This window comes from Mesocricetus auratus, unplaced genomic scaffold, assembly GCF_017639785.1.
Source record: "Mesocricetus auratus isolate SY011 unplaced genomic scaffold, BCM_Maur_2.0 Super-Scaffold_100003, whole genome shotgun sequence".
NCBI classification, from domain to species: domain Eukaryota; kingdom Metazoa; phylum Chordata; class Mammalia; order Rodentia; family Cricetidae; genus Mesocricetus; species Mesocricetus auratus.
The window spans coordinates 80,651,530-80,665,229 of record NW_024429188.1 but is presented as its reverse complement, the minus strand read 5'-3'; the positions used below and the strand labels follow the sequence as shown (position 1 = coordinate 80,665,229).

Here is a 13,700-nt window from a genome sequence, read left to right as displayed (position 1 = left end):
AGATAATTAAATGGTTATGCCTTGATTACAGACTCTAAGGAAATGAAACATGTTTCAAATTCACAAGTCTTAAATTTCAACAGTACAATATACTCAATATTTTCATTTGCTCTTAATTAAGGCAGAGAGCCACAATTAGTTTTGAGAATAAATATACACAGCTAAAATGAATTCTTTCTCTTGCTATGAAAATTACTTAGATTTCTACCTTTAGTATAACTAGATTTTATCAGGAAAGGAGTACCAAGCCAACCACAGAAACTTTGTGTCTCTTCCCAATAATTAAAAATGGCTACTTGGTTAACAATGAAGGAAAGAGATTAGCTTTTATAGTGTCAAAAACAACTAAAGAGGTAAAATGTAAAATGTAAGGCTCAGGAAAGTGCTTGCCAGAGAAGCTTGAGGATGTGACTACACAGGAACTATAACTAAATCACATAGCCTTACCATTTTGACTTTTTATGCACAAAAAATGTCCTGAAGTTAACAAACTTCAATTAGCAAAAACAGTTAGCAATAAGCAGAGCTACAGAAGCCAAAATAAAGATTGGCACATTTGGAGACTTCACCAGAACTATGAACTATGGTGAATTACGTGTTTGTTCTCACATTGGCAGATGTTAGGATTTACGTGCTGGTCTCTTAGGTAGTAATGGGGCCTTGTTACCCCCAACATGGCATCACTTGTGCTAAGGTTTGAGTACTTATAACATGTCAAGAATCTGAGATGAGAATACAAAAGTGAGAGAAATGTATCACCCAATCACACTCAAGGATGCAGGGATCAGTCCTGACTAGACAAGTGTTTTTAAAATACAATTCCACAGAAAATGACACCAGCATAGAGAAAAGACAAAAGTGGCTGATGTAGTGACCGGGCATGAAATAGTGGTTTTTGAACCCCTAACTGTGAGAAATGTTGGCTCCCTTTCCCATAGGCTGTTACTCCAGAGTGACAACCTTTTTACTTTTCTAGCATAATCCTCTTCCCACATTCCCAATTGTTTTATCTAATGAATACCCTAGGGCTTGAGATTGCTCCTTTTTCTTTTTACATTTTTAATTTTATTTCATTTTACATTCCAACCACAGTTCTCCCTCCCCCCCTCCCAACCCCCCCTCACCTCCTACCCAGCCCACTCCTCTTCACGGGTCAAGGCTCCCATGAGGAGTACAATAGGTTGGGGCAGGGCATTAAGACTGAGCATGGCATCTCACCCTAAGGAATGGGCTTCCACAAGCTAGCTCATGTACTGGGATTATACCGTGGTCCTTCTGCCTCTGAGCATGGCATCTCGCCCTCAGGAATGGGCTCCAAAAACCTAACTCATGTGCCAGGTTTGTAACATGGTCCTACTGCCTGGGCTCCTCTGATAGTCCAAGATTCACAACTGTCTCCCACATATGGAGGACTCAGTTCAGTCCCTTGGAGTCTCCACAGTTGTAAGTCTAGAGTTCATGAGTTTCCACAAGCTTGGTTCAGCTGTCTCTGTCGATTTCTCCATCATGATCTTGGCCTCCCTTGCTCATATATTCCCTCTTCCCACTCTTTGCCTGGATTCCTGGAGCTCGACCTGGTTCTTGGTTGTGGAACTCTGCATCTGGTTCCATCAATTACTGGATGAGATCACCCTGTTTCCTGATTGGAGGCTTGAGCACATAGCCGACTGCCTGCAATTTTCCACCTCTCAAGAGTTCCAAGACAAGCAGGTACCAGATTGCCAGCAAGGGGAGAGAGGAGCTTAATGCCTCCTACTTACCTATGACTCCATAATGATCTCTAAGCACACCTCATATTGAAAATTGGCTAGAATGATTTATTTCTTACACAAACTAAACCAAAAACCCCAACTAGTAGTGTGTCCATTATGAAGCAGAACTCTAGCACACTGGTGCATTTGGAACTCATTAGTTCAATCATCCTGAGAACAGGACACTGAAGGCAAGGTACCTTCTTTGTGATGGATTCCACTCTAGCACAGTTCAAGCACCTCACACCTTAATGTCGCAAATGGTTTGCTGTTCTGTTTGTTTGGTTTGGGCCTCGGATGGAGCAAAGCAAAACAAGATGTTATTTGGAGTCATTGAGTTGATTTCAGTGGATAAAAGCACTTGTTACCTAATTAGACTCCATGAGTTCAATCCCCAGAACTCACAGATTAGAAGAACTGACTCCCACAAGTTATCCTCTAACCTACACATGTATATAGCAATATTACAAGCACATCTACCCTCACCCAAAACATACATACACAATAAACCTAATTTAAAGAAAATTTAAAAAGTAAAAGACACTATTTGCAAACAAGTTTTGTAGTAATCAAAGGATATTTTTGTTGCCATGTGTCTGGTGAGCAAAGCACACGCAACAAATTAAGTCTCAAAGGACTGGTCAATAGGAAGCTTGTTGGGATACACAATAGGTTAAAGGGGATGACGGAGTATGTCTCACAAGAGACACACATGGGGGGGGGGGAGAACGCCAGCAAACACAAAGTTACAAGAAATAACAAATGTTGACTTAGAGAAAACCAGTAGCATAAGTTTCACAAGGAAGTTATCTTAAATATGCCAACTCATACCCATGTTCTAAGGTGTGTCCATCATTCTCATTCTCTTAGCCCATATGCTTAAAATTTGTTTTAAAATACCTTCAATACACATAGACTGTGCTTTAAGAATATGAGCAGTGTGACCTGAACAAGGGGAAGCTCATGCATCCCAGACTGATAGCTAGGAAACCAGCATAAGACTGACCCAGACCCCTAAATGTGGATGTCAGTTAGGTGGCCTGGACACTCTATGGGGCCTCTAGTAGTGGATCAGTATTTATCCTTAGTATACAAATGGACTTTGGGACCCCATTCCACATAGAGGGATACTCTCTCAGTCTAGACACACATGGGAGGGCCTAGGCCCTGTTCCAAATGATGTGACAGACTTTAAAGATTCCCCCATGGAAAGCCTCACCCTCTCTGGGGAGCAGAGGGGAATAAGATGGTGGGGGGCAGGGGAAGAGGGGAGGGAGAAGGAGCTGGGATTGACATGTAAAACAAGCTTGTTTCTAACTTAAATGTAAAAAAGGGAAAAACAGCAGTGTTGAGGAAGGGAGGAAGGAAGGATGACAAAAGAATGTATGCACTGTGAAAGCAAAAAGCAGACTATTTAGGGCCAGAGAGACAAGAGGACAGATGAGAATAAAGGAATAGGAGGACCAACAAAAACAAAGTATGTTTGAAAATGCCATAAGGAAATCCAATACTTTCTAGGCTAACTAAAATAATTTTAACTGAAAAAAATACAACCTGAATAGACCATTCTCAGGAGAAATGAACAAGATACACTAGTACTTACTGCAATGGGACTGAAATTAAATAACATTTCAAGTGGACTTACAACTATTCCTAACCAATTCAAGCAATAAATTCATTCTTTTGTAACCACAATGTCAGAAGAAGCATGTTGAAACAATCAAACATCTGGTGCCCTCTTTGTTGCAAAAAGAAAACTCCACTCATTTTGGCAATTTTGAATGCTAGTTTTTATTTACTGCAAATTGTGCAAAGGAACTATAATACTGTGCAGTAGGACAGTTATGTAAATCTAGTATTAAACAATACCATATGTGGCAAATGTAAAGCAGAACGCCATGTCCCTTCAAAACTAATTAACATCAGACTGCAATCCAGTTCTTACAATTCTTAAAGAAACCTGAAGACCATTGGCTCTTGCTTGTTTTTCCCCTCTCTAAATTTCTTGAAAAGTCGAAATCATATCAAGCTTACATAGATGATCAAGATGCATCATATCTTAAGAAAATAGCTTGTATGTTTTCCACTCTTTTATCAATTGGCACCATTAGTTAATACAATATTCACAAGCTGGCTAATAGGAAGTTGCATACAATAAGCTTGTTCAATTAGGGACTAGGTGTACATTCATATTCATAACACAAAGTGATATGCCCTTGTTTTAAAGCAGTATTTTACTTCAAAAGTAAGATAATTTTAAAGACATACAACAGTGAACATTCTTACAACCTTAAACCACTAAAGAACTAATAGAAAACATTTATCAACCACAAAAGTAAAAATGGCAGCAAAGAATATTTCACATTGTCAAATCCTAATTCTGAGGAGTATAATGAGGTGAGTTAGGTAGAAGCATATAGCCAATGGGCCCAGAATTTATAGCACCATGGATTTGGGCAGAACTACCATATGCTGCACCAACTGGATGCCACATGGCAACATTGGGATAATCAGATGCAACAGGAATGTAGGAATCAAAACCTGGCAAAGGTGACCCATAGGTATCTGTCATTACTGGGTAATAGACTGTTCCATGAGGGACAGGTACAGCATCAGAAATGGGAAAAGCATCTGAAATGAAGAAAAGATACGGATATATATATTCTATTGTAAAAACTCACTAAAATGTAACTGAATAGTCATGCAATAAAATTAAATATATCATTAACTATAAGAAAGAACACAGGGCCTGAAAGGAAGGTTGCTCGGTGGGTGGGGACACTTTCTGTCAAGCTTGACATTCTAGTGACCCACATGGTCAACACAGAAAGCTGACTCCTTTCTTGGGTTGTCCTCTGAGTGCTGCATGTGAACCAATGGCATGCATGCATACACATGGGCGCTCTCTCTCTCTCTCTCTCTCTCTCTCTCTCTCTCTCTCTCTCTCTCTCTCTCTCTCTCTCTCTCTCTCTCTCTCTCTCTCTCTCTCTCTCTCTCTCTCTCTCTCTCTCTCTCTCTCTCTCTCTCTCTCTCTCTCTCTCTCTCTCTCTCTCTCTCTCTCTTTCTCTCTCTCTCTCTCTCTCTCTCTTTCTCTCTCTCTCTCTTTCTCTCTCTCTCTTTCTCTCTCTCTTTCTCTCTCTCTCTCTCTCTCTCTCTCTCTCTCTCTCTCTCTCTCTCTCTCTCTCTCTCTCTCTCTCTCTCTCTCTCTCTCTCTCTCTCTCTCTCTCTCTGTGTGTGTGTGTGTGTGTGTGTGTGTGTGTGTATCAGATTAAACTCTTAGCTACTGCTCCAGGACCATGAATAAGTACACCTGCCACCATGCTTCCCACACCATGATCATCAAAGACAAATGCTCTGGAATTGTAAGCAAGCTCCCAATAAACTCTTTCTTTTCTAAGTTACCTTGGTCATGGTGTCTCTTCATAACAACAGAAAAATAACTAAGAAACTCAAAGAATGAGATGGGGCTACAACTCAGTGGTAGAACTAACTCTTGCCTGGAATGCATACATGAAGCCACGTGTTCAATCTGCAGTACAACATGAAGAACAAAACAAATCTTAATAATATTTGCGAATACCACTGGCCTAATGCATGGATCCGTCCCTTTCAAAGAGCCCAATGATCACAAGGCATCTACATATTACATTTTCAGAACTGATAGTCTAAAAGCCTAAGGATTTGATGAAATATCTTAAGACTAAATTATGTACAATAAAATCCAACTGACTTTCTTGCTAGCAATCTCATTATATACTCACCATTTGTTGATGCTTCGTCTGCCTGTGTATCATCTGCTTGCGCTGCATCATTGTACGAATGAGGAACACTTTGGTCTACAAGAGGTTGTTCAGTACAATCTGGATAATTCTCTACATGAAGCTGCTGTGGCTGGTCCTCCTGCACATGTGGCACATAGCCCATGGAGTGCCAGTAGTTGTGATGATAGCACTAGAGCAAGAAAAGTATAAATAAAAACTTGCAAATCCTTATTTTTCTCTATTCTGAAAGCAGGATAATTCCTAGCATAAAGAAATTGGGTCTCAATTCTCATGTGTTGTAACATCTGATATCTACAAAGTTTTTTGAAGCTTAGATCTTTTACACCACCTATAGCTCATGTCTATACCATCTATAGCTCATATTTACACCTAGGGATGCATTTAGGAAATCATATCAAAGAAATCAAAGATATAAACAGACTTGTAAACAAGGATGTCACTTGTAGCCTTATTTTTTTAAAGTAAAAACTAATGAAAAACCTATTTACCAATATGGAGCTAAGATAATTGTTATATATACATGGCAGAATATTACACAGGCAAAAAGAGTCGCACTATGAAATATTTAAAGACAAAAAGGCAGGCTGGAGAGGACTCAGCAGTTAGTAGAGTGCTGATTACTCTTCCAGAGATCCTGAGTTCAATTCCCAGCAACCATATGGTGGCTCAGTTATCTGTGATAGAATCTGATGCCCATGTGCAGACACACATACAGACAGAGCACTCTTACATAAATAAATCTTTAAAAATACAAAAACGCTACTCATGTTAAGTGAAATGGATAGAAAATTACATAATAAGATACAGATTTTGTATATTCAGAACCTATAATATATCACAATTACTAATTCTGCTTTCAATACCTTCGAGTTCCCAAATATACTATAATGAACACTATAACACTATTGCTTTTAATATAAAAAGGAAAAAAGTATTAAGCTACCTATCATTCTAGTATTCCTGTGACATAAAGAACAAGATAAGTTTTTGGGGGGGGGGAGGTTTAAGTTGTGGCTTCTCTGTGTAGCCTTGGCTGTGTTGGAATGCAAAGAGATCTGCCTGCCTCTGAATTAAGTTGTGAGCCACAAACTCCAGGGTTTGGTGTTACTTCTTTGTGGTGTTGTTTTGAGAAAGGGATTCTCTATGTTATTCAATATATCTTTGCACTCCCGAGTTTAAGTGATCCTTCCACCTCAGCTTCTTGAATCGGTAGGATCACAGACATGTACCATAATGCCTGGCTAGGAGAATTATTTTTAAATGGCTTCGTCTTGTGGATTATATACCAAAGTTTTCACATATGAGTGTAATAACTAAAGGGACAAGTAATTATCAACTCTTAAAACTACTATAAAAAATGGAGTTCCAGGACAGCCTCCAAAGCCACAGAGAAACGCTGTCTCGAAAAAAAACAAAAAAAAACCTACTATAAAAAGATAATATGAAATACAAAGATAATATGAAAACACAAATACCTACCCTACTACTCTTAATTTAGATGTGTGTTATATATGAGAAATAAGGTTGTCTGCTGATGTCTAAGATTTCAGGAAAATTATTCCAAGCAGCAACAAGTTACCTTAGCAGTCTCCAAGACACTATTAGTTTAGTATCACTTGCTAAATATTCATCTGCATCATTGTCAGGAAATATGCTATCTGGTTATAGGTTATACTAGTTATAAGTGAAATATATTTAAAGGGAAAAATGATCCCTGGCTCCACAAACCAAAACACCTATAAAATATATCAAGATGTATGTTAGTACCTACACCTATCAAACTCAGGGAAGTGTTTGGCAAGAATATAAAGTTAGTGCTTTAAAAAGTTATTTAAGGCCGGGCAGTGGTGGCTCACACCTTTAATCCCAGCACTCGGGAGGCAGAGACAGGGGCATCTCTGTGAGTTCGAGGCTGGGCTGGACCAATAGCCTCCAAAACAATACAGAGAAACCCTGTCTCGTAAAACCAAAAAAAAAAAAAGTTATTTAAGTATCTTTGAGCTAAGTTTGATTTTCACACAGAATACAGAAATTTCCACAAGATATTAAGTAAACTATTCTGGGTACATGCCACTGAAGGGCTGGTATACGATGTTAAATAAAAAGCTTTCTTGTTGTTTGTCTTTTTAGCCTAATGTATGATTTTGTGCTGCTTAGTGCCCAAACCCCACTCTCTTCAATGTAACACTATTTCATAGTAAGATAAATTGAGCCATGCTAAAACGTAGAAAGTTGACCAACATCACCTTTAGAGGTTTCTTGAGAGGAATAAGACATTTAGACATTCACAGTATTCTTGGCTTTTAAAGTTCAAGAGTATAACTTCTCAAAACAGACTATTTGATATAGATAGGACTTATCAAAAATAATTTTAGTATTACTCCTACCTGCAATCCCAGATTGAAATAGTACTGCAAAACTTTTGTATCTAAAATAAAAAAAGATTTTTATGAGATTACCATAAGCAATTTAAATTGTCACTTAAAAGCATTATTAAAGTAGATATAATCATAACCATCTCACACACTACTGCCATTCTCAATTCTATCTTAAAGGACTATTTTTCAATTGGCATCTTATGACACAAGGTTTAATCACCCAATACAAATTTCATTTCAGTTCTTAGATGTAGATAGATGCTACTGAAATGCTGTTCTGTTACTAGGAAAATAGCTAGAAAAGACATTTTCTCACTTGTCTCATGATGAAAAATTTTCTACAACTGTACCTCAGTTATTAGTACTACTACAAAGTATAAACTTCTGCTGTACAATGTTGAGGAGTGATGCCCACTGAGGAAACTTGGCATACACATTTTGTTTTGATTTGTCATAACATACTACCACCAGAACTCCAAAGAGAGGAGACAATAACTAAATCCAGGAAGGTGAAAATGAATTAACGTATAAAATGATAAAACATCTCCATGTATAGAACTCAACTCAAAAATTTCATAAATAGACCAAAACTAGATGTACACCAAAAGAGAGAATGTTTGTGGCATTTTTTTTGTTTGTATCATTTTAATGTCTGGAATTGACTCCAAGGCCTTGAAAACACTAAACAGGAATTCTACCACTAAGCAACATCCTCATCCTATTCTGAGTATTTTAATTGGATCCATAAGTGTGTTTAACTGTCTGACCTGGGTCCATACATATTCTTTGTTAATATAGACCAATAACAAGGTGAATTTGTGGGAAATGTCTCTTTCATAAGCTATAGCCTCCCTGTGGATATGTACTTGTTGCCATTTTGAAAGAATCAATTTGTATTTTGACTAATATATATGGGTATAAAGCCAGATGCTCAAGCTAAAGAATATAAGATTAGGAAGTAAATTCTTCCTCCAGTATGCATAAACATCAACACAAAAACCTACATACCAATGTTTATGGCAGTATCACTAATAGTCAAAAAGTAGAGACAACCCAAATCCCCACCAACTGATAAATAATAAATGTAGCACAACCATACAATAAGCATTATTCAGCTATGCGTAGTGTGAAATACTGGTACCTATTATAAGAAGGATGAACCTTACAGGCATGCTATTATTCACAAAGGTCAAAATCTGGAACTAGCCTAAATACCTACTGATAGATGAATGGATAAAGAAAAGGTGGTATATATACACAATAGTCTTAATCAGCCATAAAGAATAAAGTCATAATGTGTACTGGAAAACAGAAGGCACCACAGATAGCATGTGAAATAAGCCAGACTTAGACAAATGATTCCTTTTATATGGAAAATCTAGTTTTAAAGGTGTTTTTTTAGAACTTTTTTTTTGGGGGGGTGTTTCCAGAGAGGGTTTCTCTGTGTAGCCCTGGTTTTCCTGCAACTCTCTTTTGTAGACCAGGCTAGCCTCAAACTCTGAGATCCACCTGCTTCTTCTGCCTCCCTGAGATTAAATGCATGTGCTACCATACCTGGCCTAGAACTCTTTTTATTTATTCATGCCAAGGCTAAGACCATAATACCAAGTATATTTGATGCAGTAAAAGAACAAAATTAGAAAATGAAACATTGAAGTAGCAGAGGAATGACTACCACAGAAGGGATCTAAGAAAAGGTGCAAGAAGAAAACGATAGAGTAATGGGTTAGGAATAACAAATTACCACTTCTTTTGCTTCAAGTGATACAAAAGCTCATAGTTCCAGCCTGACAAAAGGAGAAAGTAGATATGTAATCCCACCACTAGTTTAGGAGCTATTAGCACTAATAGCTTATAGGAGGGGGATAGTTAGTTTTCTTTATGTGACCCCTGGTAGCCTGATCACAAACCAGAGGAGGCTCTAATCCCAACAATAGCTGGGCAACACAAACTGGATTCTATGAGGAAAGAAGAAAAAATTAAACTCAAGATTGTGTAGAAAGGGATGGAAGGTTGAGTGGTGCTAAGGAGAGAACTTGAGGGGGGTGAATATGTTCAAAAGGCACTTTATGAAATTCTCAAAGAATTTATAAAATAGATTTTAAAAGAGAACTGGAATATTCAATTAAATACTGATCATAGAGAAAAAACAAGTGAATCACTAATTTAAAGAACACTGATGAACTCAAACACTCATGCCCAGTTTAAGCAGCATTCTATAAATTACATACTACCAATTATAATTGTATGTAAAACTAATCCAAGGTAGAAAGCAAAAGAGCAGAGAAATGATGGTATCTAGGGGGAAATGCGGATGCACCAAGGGAATGACAAAGAGGTAACATAATTAACTGTGGGGAAGGGCTAAGAGATAGCTCACTAAGTATATGCCATGCAGGGATGAAGACATAAATCCAAGCACTAGAACTCATGTAAAAAATGCTGAACACGGTGTATACACTTGCCAGCTCAAAATTGGAAAAGCTAGGGTAGGAATTGGGCTACCTGGCCGGATAGCCTAACCTACTTGTTAAGTTCTTGGGCAATGATATGTAACCTCAAGAAAAACAAAAGGGATGCTTGAGGAAACAGAGGTTGTTCTCTAGCTTGTACATACACGAATATGCATGTGCAGGGAAAACTTGGTTTTTAACCAATCATTGTAAAGAAATGTTTAAATAAACATACTCCTAACTAAATTCACTATATCCTTGTGCTGAGAGCATTTAAATCTTTTCTTAGTTATTTTGAAATATATAATATATACATCCTACTGTACAAATACAACACCAAACATAGTCTTCATATATAATAATATGTAATTCTGTACCAATGAGATAAGAAGTATGTTTCCATACTTCACAAATGAGTCGAGACACGCAATATTTGTCAATTTGACCTGGCTTATTTTTACCAAATAATGTATGTCTTCTAGATTAACCCACAGATTATAGAATTTTGTCTTTTATGCAGTGAAGAATATTCAATTGTGTATATATACTCATTTTCATTATCCTTTATGGTTGGGGGGGTCTACTAATAAATACAATTTACCTTTAAAGCCACCAAAAACAAGATGGGTTAATTTCCACTCAGATGCACAAAAAGAACAATGAGAAAATATGTGATAAAACTATAAAGTCAAACATCAACAACATAATCTTGCTGGCAATTATATTATCAATAAAAACAACAATGTTTATCTGACTATCTTCACAATAAAATGCTAGAAAAACAGAAAATCAACATTATGTGATGGTTGAATACTACTTGGCACCAAAGTTGGAGAGAACAAAGGAGTCAGGATTTAGATATATGGTTAAATTAGGTAGAAACAATAATAATACTTACAAAATATGAAACCAAGAAGAGGAATAAATGTTTTGTGTTGACTGGTGAAAGACAAGAGGGAAAAGATGAGCAATTTCATTAGAGACCATTTATGTTTGAAAGTTAAAAAGCTAAGTGAAAATGTCTAGTAAGTAACCAAACATTCTGAGCAAAGGCTAGTAGATTTAGAATAGACTGCAAAGACATACTGTATGGAAAAAGAACAGAACAAAGTTGGAGAAAATTGTGTTTACTAGGTTAGTGGCTGGAAAGAACTCAGAAAAAAAGCAGCAACTAGAAAAAAATCTCAGGGAAATGTAAGCAAGAAAGTATAAGCAAGCTGCTTACAACTTTCAACTACAATTCTCTCTGAGTAGTACTACCAAACTCAGGGGCAACAAAGAACTTCCAATGGAAAAAAACAACACAGCTGGCTTTTTAAGGAAGCAGAAATACATGGTTGGCTGATATTCAAAGCAGATCAAATGAATAGATGATTTCTCCAGGTCCTCAAAATTCGGTAAGTACAACAAGTATCAAAGTTACTTAAATAGAAGAAAGTTTTTAATACTAGCTCCAGATTTGAAATGAAATACTTGAGAAAAAACACAGCTATGCATTTATGAATCTCATTCAAGAAAGACATGGAGCTATAAGAGGGGAGCAGAAAAGTCATGATTTGATCCAACTATCCACTAGTTAAATATGTAGAAAATACTTGCACTTGCTCCTTGTTAGTCATCTAGAATTTTATGTTCAAGTCACTCCCGTTTAGTTCTGTACCCATTAATCATCAAGAAAATGTTCTCGATTCAAAATACACTACCTTGGGGCAGATCACTTCCACTTGGATCACAGGAATAAGGTGGTGGTGGTGGTGGTGGTGGAGGTGGTGGAGGAGGTGGTGGTGGTGGTAGTGGTGGTAGTGGAGGTGGTAGTGGTAGCAGAGGTAAGCCTGAAGCATCTCCTGCTTCAAGAGAAGGAGGAGGAGGAGGAAGAGGAGGAGGCGGCGGTGGAAGTGGTACTGCCACTGCTGCTGCTGCTGCTGAATCTGAAGGCTGAATACAGGCTGTAGTATAGAAACACAAGAATTATTAAGGGCAGGATGGCAATAACAAAGAAACAAAACGTGAAATAGCAATGGACAACTGTTGCCCCCTATAAAGCAGTATCTGACCTGCTTCTTTGCCACATGTAATCACAGAATTCTCTTGAGTTGACTTAAAAAACAGACACTTGGATGTTACCCCTTTAAATGTAAATTTAAAGAAATTTCCAGCAACCTGTCATTGGTGGTCAAATCATAAGACACAGAAGTCAAGAGAGAAACTACCACAGTAGAGATTTTAGCAACCTTACAAATTCTCCCAGCAGCCTCAGAAGAATGTAGGAAATTTTAAAACATTAAGTACCATTTCAAGGAGACACAGAATTTAAAATGGCCTAGATACAATATTTTACCCTTGTGCCATTCTATATCTATTACTATAGTTTTAAAAGATTCATCTAGGAGTTTCAGTTTTGAGACAAAATTGATATGTAATTATGTTTGCATATTAAACTTCTATGATAGTAAACAGTATGTTTCCAACCTAGTAAAAATACTTACATGCATTTAATATAGTAGTTAAAAATCTGATATTTTCACAAATGCTAAATGATACAATCCTTCATATTTTTTGAATTTTAGTCAATTTAGAAATTAAAGTATCAAACCTCAAATCTGTACTAGGTACATGATATTTACAACACTAGAAGGTATAGAAATTTTCATCTCATCATTCAATAAAGGATTAAATTCAGAGCTCTAACAGGGAGTTTAGCTTAAAAACAATCTACAATCTGAATTTGTTACTCTGGAAATTTAGCAAGAAAGGATCTACTGTATAGATAAAAAGAATCTCATGTGATTACTGACAGCACTCAAAATGCTTTATATATGTTCTCCCAATTTTCCCATTTTAAAAAATAGTTGTATATCTTGGCTAAATAAGGCTTCTGCATAATCTATTTTCAATCTCTTGGCTTTCGTTTTATTTTTATTTTATGGGGAACGACATATTCAATACTTCTATCAGGTCTTGTACCAATGTTTCTAATATTTTATTTTTTGTAGTCTAAAACCCAAACATCATTTTTTAATATATTACTGCCATATATAATTTTTTGAAAAATTATTTTACTTATGTGTATTGTTGTTTGCATATATATATATCTGTGTACCACTTGCATGCCTAGTGCCCTTGAAGGCCAGAAGAGCATCAGATCTCCCTGCGAGTCACAAATGGTTATAAGCCATATCATGTGGGTTCTGACAATCAAAGTTAGATCTCCTGGAAGATCTGTTAAGTGCCCTGAACCACTGAGCCATCTCTCTAGTTCCCCATCAATATTTCATGATAATACAGATATCCTCTATGCTACTGAGTTCAGTATCTACTTGTCACATGTGACTTTGT

The 13,700-nt window shown here is 37.0% G+C and overlaps 1 protein-coding gene across 5 annotated transcripts in view; it reads right to left on the bottom strand.

The window, feature by feature from the left end:
- Nucleotides 1-3,523: 3,523 nt before the first annotated feature.
- Nucleotides 3,524-13,700, bottom strand: part of Alg13 (ALG13 UDP-N-acetylglucosaminyltransferase subunit) — a 70,872-nt gene continuing 60,695 nt past the window's right edge. For 3 of the 5 annotated variants that reach the window (XM_040744512.1, XM_040744513.1, XM_040744516.1), the window contains 4 exons: nucleotides 12,068-12,310; nucleotides 7,921-7,961; nucleotides 5,513-5,702; nucleotides 3,524-4,382 (listed from right to left, as the gene is read on the bottom strand). In XM_040744512.1, the coding sequence (XP_040600446.1) occupies nucleotides 4,126-4,382; nucleotides 5,513-5,702; nucleotides 7,921-7,961; nucleotides 12,068-12,310 (731 nt within the window). In that variant the 3' untranslated portion in view covers nucleotides 3,524-4,125. Of the gene's footprint in view, nucleotides 4,383-5,512; nucleotides 5,703-7,920; nucleotides 7,962-11,262; nucleotides 11,304-12,067; nucleotides 12,311-13,700 lie in introns of those variants that run through there. The other 2 variants (XR_005876846.1, XM_040744514.1) reach the window with 2 other exon arrangements.